General features: G+C 45.7%; 1 protein-coding gene across 1 annotated transcript; it reads right to left on the bottom strand.

The window, feature by feature from the left end:
• Positions 1-3,201: 3,201 nt before the first annotated feature.
• Positions 3,202-5,416, bottom strand: olig2 (oligodendrocyte lineage transcription factor 2). Its single transcript, XM_055877804.1, has 2 exons — positions 5,306-5,416; positions 3,202-4,986 (listed from the first exon to the last, which is right to left on the bottom strand). The coding sequence occupies exon 2, from the start codon at positions 4,948-4,950 to the stop codon at positions 4,150-4,152; it is 801 nt and encodes a 266-aa protein (XP_055733779.1). The 5' UTR covers positions 4,951-4,986; positions 5,306-5,416; the 3' UTR covers positions 3,202-4,149.
• Between the last annotated feature and the right edge of the window lie 7,443 nt (positions 5,417-12,859).

The raw sequence follows: 12,859 nt of genomic DNA, 5'->3' as shown, positions 1-12,859 counted from the left end.
TAGCAGTAAGTTCATGGGGTGATAGCAGTAAGTTCAGGGGGTGATAGCAGTAAGTTCAGGGGAGATAGCAGTAAGTTCATGGGGTGATAGCAGTAGGTTCAGGGGGTGATAGCAGTAAGTTCAGGGGGTGATAGCAGTAAGTTCAGGGGAGATAGCAGTAAGTTCATGGGGTGATAGCAGTAAGTTCAGGGGGTGATAGCAGTAAGTTCAGGGGAGATAGCAGTAAGTTCATGGGGAGATAGCAGTAAGTTCTGGGGGAGATAGCAGTAAGTTCTGGGGGAGATAGCAGTAAGTTCAGGGGGTGATAGCAGTAAGTTCAGCGGGTGATAGCAGTAAGTTCAGGGGGTGATTGCAGTAAGTTTGAGGGAGATAGCAGTACGTTTGAGGGAGATAGCAGTATGTTTGAGGGAGATAGCAGTGCATTTGGGGGAGATAGCAGTACGTTCGAGGGAGATAGCAGTAAGTTAGAGGGAGATAGCAGTAAGTTGGAGGGAGATAGCAGTACGTTTGAGGGAGATAGCAGTGCATTTGGGGGGAGATAGTAGTATGTTTGAGGGAGATAGCAGTAAGTTTGCGGGAGATAGCAGTAAGTTCGGGGGGGTGATAGCAGTAAGTTCAGGGGGTGATAGCAGTAAGTTTGAGGGAGATAGCAGTAAGTTCAGGGGGTGATAGCAGTAAGTTCAGGGGGGTGATAGCAGTAAGTTCAGGGGGAGATAGCAGTAAGTTCAGGGGGTGATAGCAGTAAGTTTGAGGGTGATAGCAGTAAGTTCAGGGGGTGATAGCAGTAAGTTTGAGGGAGATAGCAGTAAGTTCAGGGGGTGATAGCAGTAAGTTCAGGGGGTGATAGCAGTAAGTTCAGGGGGAGATAGCAGTAAGTTCAGGGGGTGATAGCAGTAAGTTTGAGGGTGATAGCAGTAAGTTCAGGGGGTGATAGCAGTAAGTTCAGGGGGTGATAGCAGTAAGTTCAGGGGAGATAGCAGTAAGTTTGAGGGAGATAGCAGTAAGTTCAGGGGGAGATAGCAGTAAGTTCAGGGGGTGATAGCAGTAAGTTCAGGGGGTGATAGCAGTAAGTTCAGGGGGTGATAGCAGTAAGTTCAGGGGGTGATAGCAGTAAGTCAATAAATGTTATTCTTTCTTCTTCTCTATGCAATGTCCTACAAATCTTCAAGGACTTTTTCAGTTTCTTATTCACATCTTTTGAATAATTAAATTGTTAAAAAGAGAGGAATAAACAAATGCGACCATGAATATTCAAACATCAGGTTCATTCCATATCGTTCCAGCTTCAAAAGCCTTTCGAAAACATTTCAACAGCATGCACAATCTGCTATGCAGCTGCCGCCGTTTACTAATGTATACCCAGCTATATTCATTTATTCGCAGATATTCTTCAGAACAGAATTTATTCGTATGTCTTAGGGATCGTTTGCCCGCATATTTTGCATAGCTCAAGAATCCCCAAAACATTTTCTCTACGTCTTGGTAAGTGGCCCCCCTGTCATGTCGTCTCAGAACAAATATCCAAACGGCCGCATTTCATCAAGATAGTATTTGCTTTTTCCAGCTTATCAAAGTATTTAAAAACCTAGAGATGTGGAAGTCCAACTGGATCCACGCCGAAACAATTCAAACAACGCTCGTTATGACAGCAAAGGAGCTTTGTGTGTGATGGCACACGTGGACAAATCAAATCGGTGCCAAAAAAAAAAGTTACAAGTCACCTTATGAGCTAGTCTGAAGGAGAGGCAAAGTCACAAACAAGTGTGTTATGCTCTGAAAAGATGAAGGTGAAAACTGTAACCTTTAAATAATTATGATATATGTCATATATACTTTGAATGTAAGTGATATTTCTTGGTTTTTGTCTACTTAGTGAGTCTAACTTTACTTGATTCATAACTTGGCCGGTAAAGGATGTGTTATGTGTTAAATCTGTGACTTGTCCGAGGCCTCCTCCACAACCGGACACCATAAATCAGAGCGGAGCTATTCAGCAATTCTTTCTTGAATCTTTCGATTAAATAATAAATTATTATCCTCAACGTTCCTGACATTTGTAACTTTTTATAATCATGGAAAATAAATTAGGCATGATGTCACATCTGAACATTTATGATGAAAGGAATCTGGCTTGTGACTCCAAATGCCCAGTTTGCAGTGAATTCCATTTTATGTGGTTTATAGATTTATTTTATTCTATGAAACGAAATATCAAAAAGCTAATAAAATAAATGCAACGTCAACGTGCTTAGAAAAGTTCAAGAAGTTGAATAACCATTTTGGGATATTTGATTTCTGAATTAGGCCACTGGGATTATAGTAGGCCTATAATGATGTTGCTAACAAAAGTGAGAGCTCAAAGTTGAGCAGTCTGGACTAAAATCTACATGTTGTGGATTTCTTTGTCCTTAGTTGAATTGAAGGGAGGGGGGGGGGGGGGGGCAGTAAGTCATTGTTAGTCAATCATAAATCTGATCAACAAAAATACGTTCCAAAAACTTTTTCTACTTCTATTAAAGTGTATTTGTGTTTCTAATTCTAATTATTTTGACCGCAACATATTTTACTAAAGGCTTATTGTTTACACATGGCCTTTCGGTCTGAATAAAATGTCGAAGTTTGCCTTGGTCCATATTTCAAAATGGAAAATGTCTTAAACTATGTATATAATCTGTAGTGAATGGTAAAACACTGTAAATAACTAGTTCGTGTTTAATATTTTATTGTGAAAATACATGGTTTTTGTATTTAGTTATTAGTGGAATAAGTAAATTGTGGTTGTATCATTTCATTCATATCTTATCACGTCTCATTTGGACGATCAGCTACATCGCAAGTTATCCAAACGAAGCAAGGCTAAAACTGGCTGGAACTTGATAGGCTATACTATTCATTTTATATAATTGCTAAATGAAAATCAAGAAACTACGTGTATGTTAACCCACCATCAGGCTACCAAGCACAGCTTAGAACCTAAGGTGTTTCTGCTTGTCTCAAAATGCCATAGACACTTGAGAATAAAACAACCGGGGCAGCTATTGCTTAGATGCCCCATTTGACGTTCACCATTTAGACTACAATGGCTCCTATTGGGGGTCATTTAGCCCGTGCATGTGTTCCTCACAACTTTACGTGGAACTTTAAGCGTTGATGTTTTGTTGCAAGAGGAGGACATCAATAACGAAAAGGCAACAAAATACGTCATTATTGAACTTGTTTTTATTTAACATTTAAAATCCCAAGATAATCATCGTCATTGGTTCATTTGAAATCCCATTGAAAATAAGTAAATAAATATCATTTAAGCACTTTTTTTTTTATATATATATATATATATATAAAACATAAAGAAGTGATCGTTTATGGTGTCGTGCGGTGACTGGCATGCGTGGCAACACACAATGGGAATACAAAACGTCCACACGAAAGCGGTCATCTAGGCTCGGCAGTGACGTCGAAGAGAGAACACTGAAGGGACATATTATACAAGAGGCAGAGGACAGAAGCAGGTGCAACATGGTACCAGAGCGCTACGTGGCTGAAAGCAGACATGCTAACCGGGGGTCAATCCAAAAACATTAACCAAAAAATGGCTTGATATAAAATCTCTCCTACAATATAAACAGAATTCTGAATCTACATATTTACAATCTACATTACCATTGTGTTCTCATCCAGTTTGCTATATCTAAGTATTGTCTTTTAGTTTATTCGGTCTCGGGAATGGGCTAGTCTTAAAGTTCAATAATGATCAAGAACATTACATGAAATAATGATCAAGAACATTATATTAAATAATTATCAAGAACATGACATTATAAGCCATCAGTAATTCCATGTGAATGGTGTATATTCCTGGCAGCCACAATGTAAGAAACCAGTGAATTGATGGCCATTACTGAATATTAAAATGTGTCATAAAGCACCTTTTATTAATTACGCTATATACTGTTACAAAATGCTATGTTAGTAGCGCTCTTCCAGTTTTTATAAAGTAAGGAATTTCTGCTGGCTCAATCCAAAGCTAATTTCAGCAACAGATAAATAACATTAAAAAGGTGTTGATATGGACTAAGATGCAGGGTGACGTCTACAGCCGAAAGTTATTTTCACTTTTCTCCTGCTCTCGTTCTATGATAAGTGTTCATGTCATTTGGAGTCACTCGTCAGCCTGGACATGGTGACAGCGCTCATGCCGGACACATGTGGAGGTGGCACCTGGCACATGCTGCACGGACAGGGCATCCCTGCGCCCCAGTGATGGAAGCTGCTGCCCAGGGGGCCCGGGCCGGCCGAGGGCGCCTTCAGGAGTCCATGGTGGGGTCTGATCGAGGTAAGACCCGTTGCTGAGAGAGAGGCTGCGGTGGAGACCGCCGGGGGAAGAAGTGGGTGGTGCACCGGGTGGGAGGCGTGAGAAACAGTCGGATGGCCGGGCAGTGGCCCAGTGTGCGCCATGGTCCCACAGGCGGAGGGGTGGAAGCTGCTGTGGTGTCCGCTGCCATAGATCTCACTGACCAGTCTCTTCATCTCCTCCAGCGAGTTGCTCAACATCAAGATGTAGTTTCTCGCCAGGAGGAGAGTGGCGATTTTGGAAAGCTTGCGCACCGAGGGCCCGTGCGCGTAAGGCATAACCTCCCGGAGACCGTCCATGGCGATGTTAAGGTCGTGCATCCTCTTCCGCTCACGGCTGTTGATTTTCAGTCGCATCCCCTGCAGCTCGTTCTCCGAAAGCAGTTTACGGTCCTTCTTTGACAGCATTTTCAGAGTGATATCATCATCATCGTCGGAGAGGCTCCGCATGTCCGCCGGTATCTCCGGTGGAGAGTCGCTCTGTGTGGACGAGACAGTACCGGAGAAGCCTACCATATGCTTCTTCATCGCGTGCAGGAACATATCATGCACTTCGGGGGAGGAAGGTCGACTAGACACTCGGCTGGTATCGGAGTCCATGATGATGCTCAGGGTTAATTCAGACAGCGCAATAGTCTACGGAAAGAAAAGTAAACAAACCATTTAGCATTCAAATTTTTTTTCACAACCACGCTAGCATTACACGTTAAAACCGTGTGAATATTTCCTAAGAATATACTTTCAAACCAATTCAATGTTCAATGCTGGAGTAACGAGAAGGTAAACAAACACATCCACGAAAGTTCAGGAGAAGGTTCTTGAAAGTTATTTTACTCATGATGGTCAATATGTTCATTCTCAAATTAGGATCATTTTTTTATGACAGAAATCACAGTTGCCTAAATGCCATAAGCCTACTATCAATATTATCCCGGAGAGCAGACGTGAAACATACCGAGAGATGTAGAACGCAGCTCGGTGCAGAGAAAGTGTCGCTGTTGAATCCACTTGTTACTCCCCAATCACAACTGACAGCCCATTTGGCATGCACGAGCACGATGACATGGTTTTATAGCGGACTTAAGTATCCGACGGGGGGCAAGTCACCAGGACAATGCCATTGCTTTTCCGACCTACTGTCATCCACCAATGGGCTGCTTGCGAACCGGGACAGGGAGGAGGCTTGGAGGAGTTAGGGGTTCTTCAAATCTGATGTCATTACAAAGAAATTGTAGCTTCGTTTAAAAGAATGAATTAGACACACTCTGCATATGGGATCTTGCGAGGGAATGACATTGTTGAGGCATGTAGATGTTTTAGTGTATGCAAAGTATGCAAAAAAAACAAAACGTATTGACCACCAGATCAGGAAATAATTTCCATTATTATCAAATAAAAACGTAGGCTTTACGTCAATTAATGGAGCCTATTTTTTAAAATATTTTTTTCCTTGCAGAAAAACTTCTTTTTTTTTCTCGAAAAAGATTTGACTTTTCGGTGGAAAAATAGAACGAGCTGTTTTATTTCTTATTATTTACACTTTCGCAATATTATTCTGTCGTATTTATATAAGATACCTGACTGAGTGGTGATATAACTCCCCGATATCATCGTAGTATTTATATAAGATACCTGACTGAGTGGTGATATAACTCCCCGATATCATCGTAGTATTTATATAAGATACCTGACTGAGTGGTGATATAACTCCCCGATATCATCGTATTATTTTCACCACTCCAGTTGGCCTAATCCATGTTATAGGAAAGAATCAATACTTGTGGATGGTCAAAGACAATATTCGATAACTGTAAATGAATGCATAGTTTCATTATGAAAAGCCGACTGATGAAACAGTTTTACTTTTAATTAGCCGACATGTAAGATGATTTGTTTACTTGTTCGTTTTCTAAACGAAATGCTATAATTCCTCAGAAAATATAATAATACACATGATCATAATTTGACAGGACACTTCGATAATCCTTCGGGTTTTTTTTTTTTTTGCTGTGAAATTAAAGCAATATTACAAACTCATTCAGGCTCTTTAATCAACGAATAATGATTAAGCTTTGTGGTGCAATATGTGAATCTTCTGTCGTTAAACACACACAACGCCACAACACACACACACACACACACTCCGCCCGCGCCCATTTAAAGGCGCTGATTACGGTTTGAGTTAATGCGGGGTTTATTGTTTTAACCCGACGACCCCTTGAGCAACCAACAGCTGACGGCGTGAGCCAAGACTCAAGCCGTTAAAGTGCATGTTAACGTTAATATAAATGAAGCGTGCAAAATTGTTTTTAACGGTTACGATCAGTAACATTTCAATGGGTCCAATATGGACTCACATCAGTGCAGACCTTTTTGTGTGTGGCCAGGCGGTAGAAGAGAGAAAACAAGAGACGCTCTGACGCTCTGACATAACTGAAGTTGACAAGGTCATTGTCCAAGAAATATGGAACAAGTCATAAATTAGAGGAAAAAGCATGAAGCATGTACATAGTATAATAATAATAATAATGATAATAATAATAATACTAGTTTAATTTATTATTTAGCTGTACCTATTTATTCAAATAAATCCTCAGTGACAAATGTTGGCAGTAAGATCATTGAGTTGTCCTTATGCAATGTGGGCTACTCTACCGTGATGACAATAATATAGCCCAACTATGCTGTATAGTACAATATTGTTACGATAGTAAACTGACCGTATTGTAATGTAAAATAAGTCAATAATGTAGCTACTATGCAGTTATATGGAATTGCATCACGAAAGTATTATAAGTATTATATTAAGCTGTGGTATTTGTGACCCCACTTTAAATACGTGTAATGCACATGTTGAGACCAATTTTAATTCAACGAACCTTCTGTAACAATAGACTACTCACGCATTCTGTATAAAGTATTTTTTTTACCCACGGTGCAGAGTAAGCGATCTCTGACCGACTGTTATCTATTGCTTTCCATATGTGATCCGGATTTCCTTTGTCTTTGCAAAACCATTATAAAACACTGTTCAGTTAACTGAGATACAGACTAGTTTCTTTAACGTAGTTCGATGAAGAACAAATGCTGACAGTACAAAGCAAACAAATGTAAGTGAACCATATTGAGGCTAGCAGGTTATATGAGTAGGACTAGGCCTCCACTCGTCCAGTGAGCAGTGGGTCCCCAAGCCAGGTCACCCGTGATGCAAGTGGGTCCCTACAAGAAGTAGGTTTGTGTGCGCGCTCCAAGGACTTAGCGAACGGGGGAGTCAACAAGCAGATGATACCCGTACCTTGCTGAATATGCACCCTGCAGGCAACGCGCCTGCGCACGGTGTTCTCACGGCCTCACGGTGTAATAAATGGCAGCATCAGTCAATGCAACGGGAAGCTCCGCGAAAAAAAAAAAAAAAAAGATATCGCAGAATCAAGGTATTCATTTGCATTCTTTTACTGTTTTTCTCTTTTCGTTTCATTAAACTAGGCTACTTATTGTGTTGTTTTGCTGTTTTTCTCCTCTCGCTTGTCCCGCCTGTTTGCTTGTTTACTCACACTAAATACGATTATGCTAATTAGAACGGATAAGTGGCGGGTTTGTGAGAAGTGGCATTTAAAAAAAAACAGGGGAGTTCAGTTACTGCGCGAATGGTACCTTCATTAGACATTCCCATAATCTCACTTGTTAGAGAAGCCAGTGGTTGCTTAACACATGCAGAGACTGTCTGGTTTTGGAATCAGAGCGACTACAAAGACAGATAAGGGCTAATGTTTGTGGTTATCCCCCCCCATATCATTAGGTAATGTCAGCTGGGGATGAGTATATCATTAGGTAATGTCAGCTGCGGGGCTGTCACAAGTCACAACCTACCATCAGAGATACTGATTGACAACTGTTTATGGAGTAATGATGTTGGGCAAAAAAAAGGATGGGGGAAGAGACAGTCTCTAACTTTCAATTACTTTTCCAGAACTACCACAAACGGGCTTCAGGTTTTAACATTAGACCTCGTTCTCGCTCATATTGAACGTTATTGGGGGGGGGGGGGGGGGGGGGGTACTAATGGTGCCCTCATTTCAGCATAGTTACAACCCACTGGGCACACGCTGGTTGAATCAATGTTGTTACCGTGGACACACACACACACACACACACACACACACACACACACACACACACACACACACACACACACACACACACACACACACACACACACACACACACACACACACACACACACACACACAGAGAGAGAGAGAGAGAGAGAGAGAAAGGGACACAGAGAGGGAGAGGATAAGAGGTGAGAGAATAAGAGAGGGAGAGGATAAGAGAGGGAGAAGATAAGAGAGGGAGAAGATAAGAGAGGGAGAGGATAAGAAAGGGAGAAGATAAGAGAGGGAGAGGATAAGAGAGGGAGAAGATAAGAGAGGGAGAGGATAAGAGAGGAGAGGATAAGAGAGGGAGAGGATAAGAGAGGGAGAGGATAAGAGAGGGAGAAGATAAGAAAGGGAGAAGATAAGAGAGGGAGAGGATAAGAGAGGGAGAGGATAAGAGAGGGAGAGGATAAGAGAGGGAGAGGATAAGAGAGGAGAGGATAAGAGAGGGAGATATTAAGAGAGGTTGAATGACATTGAAACCAAGGTTTAATAGACATTGATTTGACATCTGTACCCAATTGGGAACACCTGAATTGTTGTTGGATTTGGCATCAGCCCATTGCAAAACACCACGATGCAGTTACAGCTCACAGCCAGAGAACATTTTCACATTTTCATTTCACAGATTAGGTGTGTAAAATAAAATGATAATAATGTAGGAAGAATTAACTCGTCAACAGGTGGTTAGGCCCATGAGCCAAAAGGGTCTTCAGAGTGTAGAGATGGCTCTAGTCTACTGCAGCTCTCTAAACCAAGTTACTGATTGGAAAGCTTTTGACACCTTCAGGTAAATTGTCCTCCTGTCTGCGTTGAGTGACTTTCCATCGCATGGCGAGCAAAGCTCTAATTCTCTGTAGTGGTTTTGTTGGCCCTCTGTCCTCAGTACATTACATTACAGTTTTGAGATAATGATGTTTCTGCCACTTCAGAGGACAATAGCGAGAGAGGACAGGAGAACACAGCTGTTAGTTTGTCAACCACTATGGTCTTCCACAAAATGTTCACTTTAAAAAACTGTTATTTTCTATGTATTTTGTATCGTTTTCTCCCTGTGCTGGCAGGCCGTCTGCAAGTGTGTGGCCTAACTTTACAATGCTAATGACAGCGACGGGAGGCTACGGAGAAGACATGGCGCCTTACAAGACGCTTCAGAATCTCTTATTTATTCATCTGCTAATCCTGCCTGGTGTTCCAAGGTAAACAAGCATGTCCCACGCCGGCCGAGGGGCTGCGGGGTCTGGGGGGGGTCTGTGGGGGATGGGGGGGGGGGGCTGTGGGGTCTGGGGGGCTGTGGGGTCTGGGGGGGGGTCTGTGGGGGATAGGTGGCTTTGGGGAGGCTGGAGGGACTGGGGGGGGCTGTGTGGGTTGGTAGGAAACACAGGTGAGGATTAAAACCAAGGCGGAGGGATTTGCTAAGTAATAGTAATTATGATTTTGTTAAACATTTCTCTCTCGCTCTCCCGCTCTCTCTCTTTCTCTCTCTCTCTATCTCTCTCCCTCTGTCCGTCTGGGTGGTGGTGGGCCTGTGCTGTGGTGAATACCAATAGTGAAGGGCAGCATATGTGAGCCATACTTAATCCTGCTAATCTGCCTTCAAAAGAAAAAGAAAGAGAACAAAAAAAAAACTGAGAGAAAAGAGAAGAGGTTGAAAAAAAGCGAGAGAACTTTCTCTTTCTGTCTGGGGTTCTGACCAGTGGTGTCCAAATGAACAGAAAAACATGAATAATGCTGCTTCCAAGATCTTGGAAAGAAATGAAAAGGAAAATTCTTCTAAATCCATGGAAGAAAGAATAAATGTGTCTGTGATAGGGCCATCGTATTCTAGGGCCATCGTATTCTAGGGCCATCGTATTCCAGGGCCATCGTATTCTAGGGCCATCGTATTCCAGGGCCATCGTATTCTAGGGCCATCGTATTCTAGGGCCATCGTATTCTAGGGCCATCGTATTCCAGGGCCATCGTATTCCAGGGCCATCGTATTCCAGGGCCATCGTATTCCAGGGCCATCGTATTGCAGGGCCATCGTATTCCAGGGCCATCGTATTCCAGGGCCATCGTATTCCAGGGCCATCGTATTCTAGGGCCATCGTGTTGGGGTGTACGGAATGGGTAGTGAGAGTGGGATGTTGGGGTGTAGGGGCTGGGTAGTGAGAGTGGGGTGTTGGGGTGTACGGAATGGGTGGTGAGAGTGGGGTATTGGGGTGTACGGAATGGGTGGTGAGAGTGGGGTATTGGGGTGTACAGGCTGGGTAGTGGGGGTGGGTTTTGGGGTGTAGGGGCTGGGTAGTGGGGGTGGGGTATTGGGGTGTAGGGGCTGGGTAGTGAGAGTGGGGTGTTGGGGTGTACGGTCCTGGGTAGTGGGAGTGGGGTGTTGGGGTGTACGGTCCTGGGTAGTGGGTAGTGGGGGTGGGATGTTGGGGTGTAGGGGCTGGGTAGTGGGGGTGGGGTGTTGGGGTGTACGGAATGGGTGGTGAGAGTGGGGTGTAGGGAATGGGTAGTGGGTAGTGGGGGTGGGGTGTTGGGGTGTACGGAATGGGTGGTGAGAGTGGGGTGTAGGGAATGGGTAGTGGGTAGTGGGGGTGGGGTGTTGGGGTGTACGGCCCTGGGTAGTGAGAGTGGGGTGTAGGGGCTGGGTCGTGGGGGTGGGGTGTTGGGGTGTACGGGCTGGGGACTGAGAGGGGGATGTTGGGGTGTTGGGGTATACGGGCTGGGGACTGAGAGGGGGATGTTGGGGTGTTGGGGTGTTGGGGTATACGGGCTGGGGACTGAGAGGGGGATGTTGGGGTGTTGGGGTATACGGGCTGGGGACTGAGAGGGGGATGTTGGGGTGTTGGGGTATACGGGCTGGGGACTGAGAGGGGGATGTTGGGGTGTTGGGGTATACGGGCTGGGGACTGAGAGGGGGATGTTGGGGTTTACGGGCTGGGGACTGAGAGGGGATGTTGGGGTGTTGGGGTATACGGGCTGGGGACTGAGAGGGGGATGTTGGGGTTTACGGGCTGGGGACTGAGAGGGGGATGTTGGGGTGTTGGGTTATACGGGCTGGGGACTGAGAGGGGGATGTTGGGGTGTTGGGGTATACGGGCTGGGGACTGAGAGGGGGATGTTGGGGTGTTGGGGTATACGGGCTGGGGACTGAGAGGGGATGTTGGGGTATACGGGCTGGGGACTGAGAGGGGGATGTTGGGGTGTTGGGGTATACGGGCTGGGGACTGAGAGGGGAATGTTGGGGTGTTGGGGTATACGGGCTGGGGACTGAGAGTGGGATGTTGGGGTGTTGGGGTATACGGGCTGGGGACTGAGAGGGGGATGTTGGGGTGTTGGGGTATACGGGCTGGGGACTGAGAGGGGGATGTTGGGGTGTACGGGCTGGGGACTGAGAGGGGGGTGTTGGGGTTTACGGGCTGGGGACTGAGAGTGGGATGTTGGGGTGTTGGGGTATACGGGCTGGGGACTGAGAGGGGGATGTTGGGGTGTTGGGGTATACGGGCTGGGGACTGAGAGGGGGATGTTGGGGTGTTGGGGTATATGGGCTGGGGACTGAGAGGGGGATGTTGGGGTTTAAGGGCTGGGGACTGAGAGGGGGATGTTGGGGTGTTGGGGTATACGGGCTGGGGACTGAGAGGGGGATGTTGGGGTGTTGGGGTATACGGGCTGGGGACTGAGAGGGGGATGTTGGGGTGTTGGGGTATACGGGCTGGGGACTGAGAGTGGGATGTTGGGGTGTTGGGGTATACGGGCTGGGGACTGAGAGGGGGATGTTGGGGTGTTGGGGTATACGGGCTGGGGACTGAGAGGGGGATGTTTGGGTGTTGGGGTATACGTGCTCGGGACTGAGAGGGGGATGTTGGGGTGTTGGGGTATACGGGCTGGGGACTGAGAGGGGGATGTTGGGGTGTTGGGGTATACGGGCTGGGGACTGAGAGTGGGATGTTGGGGTGTTGGGGTATACGGGCTGGGGACTGAGAGGGGGATGTTGGGGTGTTGGGGTATACGTGCTGGGGACTGAGAGGGGGATGTTTGGGTGTTGGGGTATACGTGCTCGGGACTGAGAGTGGGATGTTGGGGTGTTGGGGTATACGGGCTGGGGACTGAGAGGGGGATGTTGGGGTATACGGGCTGGGGACTGAGAGTGGGATGTTGGGGTGTTGGGGTATACGGGCTGGGGACTGAGAGTGGGATGTTGGGGTGTTGGGGTATACGGGCTGGGGACTGAGAGTGGGGTGTTGGGGTATACGGGCTGGGAACTGAGAGTGGGGTGTTGGGGTTTACGGGCTGGGGACTGAGAGGGGGGTGTTGGGGTATACGGGCTGGGGACTGAGAGTGGGATGTTGGGGTGTTGGGGTATA

Source organism: Salvelinus fontinalis, chromosome 23 (assembly GCF_029448725.1).
Source record: "Salvelinus fontinalis isolate EN_2023a chromosome 23, ASM2944872v1, whole genome shotgun sequence".
In the NCBI taxonomy this organism is placed as follows: domain Eukaryota; kingdom Metazoa; phylum Chordata; class Actinopteri; order Salmoniformes; family Salmonidae; genus Salvelinus; species Salvelinus fontinalis.
Note: the sequence above shows the minus strand (reverse complement) of the source record. Positions and strands in the feature narration are given on the sequence as shown.

Coding starts and splice junctions, on each gene's coding strand:
- olig2 (XM_055877804.1), bottom strand. CDS start 4,950: ATGGACTCCGATACCAGCCGAGTGTCTAGTCGACCTTCCTCCCCCGAA.